The following is an 8,288-nucleotide window of genomic DNA, read 5'->3' on the forward strand; positions in this document are numbered from 1 at the left end:
TGGTGTGAGTGGGGGCCTCAGGATGTCTGGCAAGTGGCAGATATGAGTAGAGATGATTGGCATTGCGTGTGGTTATGGGATGGGGTGAATTATTGTGTATGGGGGACATGAAGGAGCAGAGGTGACTGGTGTTTCATGGAACAGAGGAGTGAACACTTTCATTCCAGCGCAGGAGACTTGGGCGCAGCATTGAGTAACGTCGGCGCCGTCAGAAGACGGAGCTGAACTTGCTTATAAAACACTATAATTCGGCCTCCAGCAATTGCTGAAAGCTGAATTATGTCATTCCCCACCATCCATGGTGGCCTGGAGGGGGACTAGTATTTAATATCGATGAGAATCTGAGTAGGAGCAGGACAAGTCATACAGGCTGTATCCCATGCCCAAGTCTCCTGCGCTGATTCCTCTCGTACACCAGAGGAGGGAGTGTAATATGGCGGATATGAGAGAGTAGAGATGTTTGGATGACTGGATGACAGATGATGGAGGGAATAGATGGTGATGACTGGCAGGACGGAGTGGAAGTGATGGTGGGGGGGGGGGTATGACATGGATGCATAAATCCCGCTAATTTGGAGGTTACTGGTCTGGAATACCGGTCACAGAGTAGTGCTTTGCTGTGTTTTTCTTTCTCCTCTGTTGTTTCTCTTCTTAGGCACCATCTATTGTCTTCTTTTTTGTTTGATAGAAATTTTTTTTAACCAAATGTAACTATGTGAGGTTCCTGACTTTACATTTATTTATATTAAAGACCTCCCCTCTTTCTGTATGGCCACACTATAGACGTCCTCCTGTAATATGTCACTGTCCTGCTTAGTATTGATAATGCTGCACCATTTTGTATCCTCTGCAGAGATGGGAAACACTTCTCGGTATTCCATCTGCTGGATCATTAATAAATAGACTGAACCTTCTGCAGTTCTCTGTTAGTCTGATAACAGGTGATGGTCAGTGACATGCTGATAACTCTGAGATGGGGCAAATCCTATGCTAATGATATGCAAAGTTATGCAGCTGCTGTATCTGGTCCATTTCCAAACTGCATTTGCATCAACTAGAATTTATCAGCAGCCTCACAGCCTGGGGGCCCATCTCACACGGGTCATAGAACGAGTTTGGCCATCCTGATCTTCACACCCATAACAAGTGTAGCCACACACATACCTGATCTGGAGGCTGTACCCCTTTATCAGAGGGAGTGAAGTAGTAGCTAAGGGCCCCTTAAAGCTCTGGCCCCCTCGGCTGTCTGCTCCCTGTAATCACACCCCTGAGTTCCCTGACCCTCCCTAATGATATATGTATGTGGATTCATGATACCGTTGGCACTATGGCTCTAGAGGGAGGAGGGACAATATCTGCATCAGCGATGGTCTGTCTAGGAGAACTCATAGAGAAGCATGTGATCAGTGTGGTCAGGTGATAGATATAGAAGTCTCTGATTTGCTGGTCAGGATCATGTGCTAAAGCCGGATGTGATCGCAGCAAATCAGAGCTTTGCAAATCTATCAGCTGATCTCACAAATCACATGAGTTCTCCTAGACATGACATCACTAATCTGGATCACCCCCGCTTTTGCAGAGAGATGGCGTGCTCTGGCTGGAGATTCAGCAATACATTATTCGGAAAGGAAAGAGGATGGTCGGCACTGCTGTACAGCTTCCTTTATTTGGTAATGTGCAGACAAGTAGGCTGTGTGTTACATCATCACCTCACAGTCCATAAGAAGAGACTAAACACGTACCGGTGCGGGGGTGGATAATGGATGGATAAATTGCTTTAGTAAATAACACCTGACAAGTGCTGGCCACTGGGTGTAGGACTTCTGCCCGCTCTCCATCCCGACCTCAGATTTTCACACTGGGCCTTTCAGGATAAGGATTGCTGAACATTTCAGGAGAGCTTTTAAAACTTCTTGGGATATAATTTATCAAAACAATTTGCTGAATTCCATAAAGATGATATGTAAAGGGTTAGAGATAACTATTTGTCCTATTTGTAGAGGAGATATTTATCATGAGCTGTTGGTATGTGAGGTGATGGGTGTGGATTTTCCACCTTGGTACACAGAGACCTGATGGCCTTAATGCATGTTGGGAATTGCATCTGATTTATTGATGTTCTAGTGTGTTATTTCTCTCCCTCACTTTCAGGTTTGTTGATATGTAGGTTAATTACTCCTCCCCTTTTCTCTGTATGTGGCCACTTTCCTGTGGGAGGGGTTATAAACATGTATGTATTTCCTGTGGGAGGGGTTATAAAGGTGTATGTATTTCCTGTGGGAGGGGTTATAAAGGTGTATGTATTTCCTGTGGGAGGGGTTATAAATATGTATGTATTTCCTGTGGGAGGGGTTATAAAGGTGGATGTATTTCCTGTCTGCACATGTCAGTGTCAGGCTATGACTAAACACACATCGCTGTGTGAGACGTGTCAGCCATTTCCTGTGGGAGGGGTTATAAAGGTGGATGTATTTCCTGTCTGTACATGTCAGTGTCAGGCTATGACTAAACACACATCACTGTGTGAGATGCGTCACACATTTGTCTGTCCAGCTTTCACCATTTAATAAACAGAGGAGTTTTATTGAAGCCATCGATGTGTTGTGGATTTGCTTCTACAGTTTGTGCAGATTACCAAGAGCTCCTTTTCCATCCCCATTGTGGTGAATGGGGGTAGGAGCAGCACTACCTTGCTTTCCACTTAGGCTACCAGCTGACGCCGAGGTGGGTCAGGTTAACTAGCTAAGTTAGCTGGCTTAACTAGTCGACAGTATGTTTTATGGTAAGGGTGTAGAAAAGAAGACAGAGCCGTGTAGTCAGTATGGCCTGGTGGCCACATGGTGTCACTACATAAAATCAGTAATTCCTCTTCTCTTAGGATATTTGCTCCCTATTTCCACCCCTAGAGGGGGTGCTTCCTGCATTCATTCTATGACACACATTGGGGACCCTCAGGCATTGAGCTTTGCTGGAGTATTAAATGTCAGTGCCCTCTAGGGGTAGTAATAGGGAGTATTAAATACCAAGAGAAGAAGCAGCACTGATTTTACATATAGACACCATGTGGCCACCAGGCCTTACTGACCACATGGATCTGTCTTCCTTTCTACACCCTTACCATAAAACACACTGCTGACTATTCCAGCCAGATTCTCTGCTCTGCATGGCCTGACCTATATTCATCATGGGATATTATGTTAGTGGCTTGTATAATTAGCTGCTGCAGCAGGACTTGTAATTCCATTAGGAATAGCGGCCGTGTTGTTTGGCCTCACTCTCCCTGACCTCCCCACACTGTAATCTTGGATTGCAGGTTACTATTACAGTAAAGCACTTTCTCCAACTAGAGCAGATATAGCCCCGCCCCCTTGTCATAGCCTCTGAAGAAGCGCCTGTGTGTGAAACTGCCGTCAGGCTCCCAGCAACCAGCACCCACCATTATCCACCCCCGCACCGGTACGTGATTAGTCTCTTCTTATGGACTGTGAGGTGATGATGTAACACACAGCCTACTTGTCTGCACATTGCCAAATAAAGGAAGTTGTACAGCAGTGCCGACCATCCTCTTTCCTTTCATCCCTAATGATAATTGCTCCTCCCCTCAGAATTCTCTAACAGGAAGTGATGATGTTTCTCTATTTGCAGGGTGGAGTCCCGGCATCAGGAACCTCTCAGAGACTCGTCTCTCTGTATCCACAGACTGTACAATGGATGATGATATTACCGGACAAGAGTATCCTGCAGATATCCTGGTTACATCAAATATTCCCTCACACTCCCCTCAACTATCTAACCCTGAGGGGCCTCATACCCAGCAAAGTTCTTCCCCTGCTGGAGGGTCTTATTCCCGTTCCATGTTTGGGAAAAGTTTTGTATGGAAATCAAGTCTTGTCAGACATGAGAGATCTCACACTGGTGAAAAGCCCTATTCATGTGCTGAGTGTGGGAAATGTTTTATGCATAAAACAGACCTTGTCAGACATGAGAGATCTCACACTGGTGAGAAGCCCTATTCATGTGCTGAGTGTGGGAAATGTTTTTTTCGTAAATCACATCTTGTCAGCCATGAGAGAACTCACACTGGTGAGAAGCCATATTCATGCTCTGAGTGTGGGAAATGTTTTGGGCAGAAAATAAGTCTTGTCAGACATGAGAGAACTCACACTGGTGAGAAGCCCTATTCCTGTGCTGAGTGTGGGAAATGTTTTGGGCATAGAATAAGTCTGGTCAGACATGAGAGATTTCACACTGGTGAGAAGCCCTATTCATGTGCTGAGTGTGGGCAATGTTTTGGACATAAAATAAGTCTTGTTATACATGCGAGATCTCACTCTGGTGAGAAGCCCTTTTCATGTGCTGAGTGTGGGAAATGTTTTGTTCATAAATCATATTTGGTCAGACATGAGAGATCTCACACTGGTGAGAAACCTTATTCATGTTCTGAGTGTGGGAAATGTTTTGTTCTTAAATTATATCTGGTCAGACATGAGAGATCCCACTCTGTTGAGAAGCCCTATTCATGTGCTGAGTGTGGGAAATGGTTTGGGTTCAAATCACAGGTTGTCAGACATGAGAAATTTCACACTGGTGAGAAGCCCTTTTCATGTGCTGAATGTGGGAAATGTTTTGGGCATAAAGCAGATCTTGTCAGACATGAGAAATCTCACACTGGTGAGAAGCCCTATTCATGTGCTAAGTGTGGGAAATGCTTTGGGTTTAAATCACAGCTTGTCAGACATGAGTTATCTCACACTGATGAGAAGCCCCATTTGTGTGCTGAGTGTGGGAAAAGTTTTGTTTGTAAATCACTGCTTATCATACATGCGAGATCTCACACTGGTGAGAAGCCCTATCCGTGTGCTGAGTGTGGGAAATGTTTTGTTTGTAAATCACAGCTTGTCAGACATGAGAGCTCTCACACTGGTAAGAAGCCCTATTCATGTGCTGAGTGTGGGAAATGTTTTGTTCGTAAATCACATCTGGTCACACATGAGAGATCTCATACTGGCGAGAAGCCCTATTCATGTGCTGAGTGTGGGAAATGTTTTGGACATAAAAGAAGTCTTGTCAAACATGAGATATCACACACTGGTGAAAAGCCCTATTCATGTGCTTAGTGTGGGAAATGTTTTGACTTTAAATGACATCTGGTCAGACATGAGAGATCTCACACTGGTGTGAAGCCCTATCCATGTGCTAAGTGTGAAAAATGTTTTGGTAGTAAATCAAACCTAATTGTGCATGAAATATATCTTACTGGTGAGAAGCTCTCTTATTTCTTGCAAAGTGTATAAGGAAGTTTATTTACCCAGAATCCCGAGGACTCTTTTATGCTACTTTATAGCGTTAAAGTCCTTGAGCTGAGGTGACATAATGAGGTAGATACGGGTTTGAATAGTACCCAGCCTAGTTTAAACTTTTTTTTCCATTGTAAGGGTTAGTAAACCAGGTGCTTTATGTATGGACATAAGTCAGGATCTGCAGTCTAATGCAGCCATGGCTTTCCTGAAGAGTACATAAAAGCCAAAACACTTCTATCTGGCTGAACAAACACTCCTGACAACAATAGAGTGCTAAAAGATAAGTATTTGTTTTTCTATAGAGCTGAATAAACTAGATTTTGTTTCACTGTGGCTGCTGTCCATTATTCAGAATATAACGTGTTAATGTAAAAATAAGAATGTGAGACTCTAGGAAAGTTCTATATAACATTGTTATTTACCTGCTGTGAGCTGCAGATGTGGGGATATTAGAAGTTCCCATTCATCCAGACTGAACTGAGGAGAAGAAATTTCCCTCTATCTGTGTCTTTGTTTTATATTCAGGAAACATGAAGAGATGTGAGCTGAATGCACAAAGTCCAGTAAGATAAGCAGAGAGGGATTTATCTCCCAGCAATGTTACGCTGGATACACACAGGACTGATATTCAGAGAGATTGGATCACTGGGGGGGGGGAAGGGGGTTGCGTCAACTTCACACAGCCCTGTTCTCTCTGAAAACTGAGAGTCCCCAGGATGCCTTCCTCACTACAGTATACACAAAGTAACAAATTAGATTTGTTGGAGTGTCCCTTAACAATACAATTTTCATTGCATGGCTAACTGATGCATTCTGCAATCTTGTCATGAGATATGTGTTCTGCTGCCACCTCCTCTTTCTGATGAGGAGTAAGAGGGCCCCTATAGCTTCCTATTCCTGTAAGAGAGAGGTCACTGCAAATCCTATTAGGGTGGAAATCTGGTGCATCTCCAAATATCTCTCCTGTGATTAACCACTTAAGGACGAGAGCAATTTTCACTTATCAGCGCTGTTCCTATTCATTCGTCAATAACTTTATTATTACTTATCGCACCTAAATGATCTATATATTGTTTTTTGGAGGTTTTTTTCAGGACAAATTAGGCTTTTAGTGTGTGATAATTTTGTTCAGTAATCACCTTATTTTCTATGCATTTTAAAGAGAAAATAAGGGAAAAAATTGAAAAAAACACACTATTTCTCCATTTACATCCATTATAGCTTTATAATAAACAGTGCCAACTATAAGTTAAACTCACACATTTTATTTGCTCATCCATTCTGGTTAATACAAACTTTATATTCTGTTTGTAGTACAATGTCAGATGCTGATAAAGGTATTTCTGTGGGGAAGAAAGGAGGTGGTGTGCATTTAGTAGGTATTTTACATTCATTTATCTCATGCAGTTTCATAGCAGTATAAGGTGAGAGCCCCTTGTTCTGTCACAGTGGTCCTCCTAGATCTGTGCAGTCTCCATAGAGGTGTCTGGTGTTCTGTCTGTGTGGCTTCAGTCATTTGGGCAAGGGGTTCCCTCCAATCCTAGTAATATCAGAGCAGCCCTGCACCTATGGCTGGGGGTATGTGGCCCCTTACCTCTCTCTATGATGTGTAACTGGGGGCTGGTAACCAGGATTCCTGCCTATAGAGAAGAGCTCAGAGGTGCCTCATGCACAGTGTTCTGGGGGGTCCCTCCAATCCTAGGAGTGTCAGAGCAGCCCCTGCACCTATGGCCGGGGGGTATGTGGCCCCTTACCTCTCTCTATGAGGTGTAACTGGGGGCTGGTAACCAGGATTCCTCCCTATACAGAAGGGCTCAGAGGTGCCTCATGCACAGTGTTCTGGGGGGTCCCTCCAATCCTAGGAGTGTCAGAGCAGCCCCTGCACCTATAGCTGGGGGGTATGTGGCCCCTTACCTCTCTCTATGAGGTGTAACTGGGGGCTGGTAACCAGGACTCCTCCCTATAGAGAAGGGCTCAGAGGTGCCCTGTGCTCAGTGTTCTGGGGGATTTATACACGGCTGCTCCTCTGAGAGGTATCAGGCATTAGCCCCTCACATTCAGGCTTCTGTAGGTCTCTCTGGCAGATGGGGGGGGGGGGTATACATGGCTGTGTGATTGTTAGATAACCTGCAGAGACATAATTTATTGGGGGGTTATTCTGTTTGGCTGCTTTGTGTGTTATCATTTTTATTCCTCCAGATATTCTGTAACTTCATCATTTAGTGATTGTTGTGCTCTAATCCTTTCTGAAATAAACATTGTATCTGCCTTTATTGGTGTATTCTCTTTGTTTTACAGACCTGTTTCTTTATTGAATAAAGACATTATGCCTGTCCCAGAATTCCTTGCTTCTTGTGTAATCACAGTAATTATTCCTCTTCTCCATGGGGGTCACGCTGGGGTCATTGTGAGGAAGAGGACCATGAATAATATATGGGGGGTGTATGGGAATGTGGAGATGAAGATGCTGGGGACAGAGGCTCCTCCTGTGCGGGGGATAGATAGGGGTGCCCTCTATCACCCCTATTATTGGCTCCAGCCATGGCACCCCTGGCATTAGACTTACACCCCAACCACAGGAGAAAGGCTTAGTAGCAGCAGGTTTATCAGATAAAATCTCATATTATGCAGATGATCTGTTACCGGTGTTGGGTGACTCACATCCATCAGATACAGAGATTATAGCAGAATTTGGTCAGAACCTCCAGAGTAACTGGAATACATGAAGCATAATGGCCATAGACAGCCCCAATCCCATGAGAAACCCCCTCACACTCCTTCTGCTATGGAGAGAGATTTGTCTTCTTAGGTGTCACATTTTCTGAAAGGACAATGCATTTCAGGTTTCTGATTGGTTTAAGGAAAAAAAGTCAAAAACCTTGGTCCTAGATACCATCTGTATGAAGTTATCAATCTTTACAAAATGACATGGAGGGGAGTGGCAGGGTGGTTAGGATCAGTAGAGATGGCATGGAAAGTAGAAGGGTG

General features: G+C 44.1%; 1 protein-coding gene across 1 annotated transcript in view; it reads left to right on the top strand.

Annotated features, from left to right (window-relative positions):
* Positions 1–7,588, top strand: part of LOC137535495 (zinc finger protein 585A-like) — a 105,977-nt gene extending 98,389 nt beyond the window's left edge. Inside the window, exon 8 of the mRNA XM_068257329.1 lies at positions 3,896–7,588. Coding sequence (XP_068113430.1) covers positions 3,896–5,117 — 1,222 coding nt within the window. The 3' untranslated portion in view covers positions 5,118–7,588. The remainder of the gene's footprint in view (positions 1–3,895) is intronic.
* The last annotated feature ends 700 nt before the right edge of the window (positions 7,589–8,288 follow it).

The sequence above is a fragment of the Hyperolius riggenbachi genome, chromosome 10, assembly GCF_040937935.1.
Source record: "Hyperolius riggenbachi isolate aHypRig1 chromosome 10, aHypRig1.pri, whole genome shotgun sequence".
NCBI lineage: Eukaryota > Metazoa > Chordata > Amphibia > Anura > Hyperoliidae > Hyperolius > Hyperolius riggenbachi.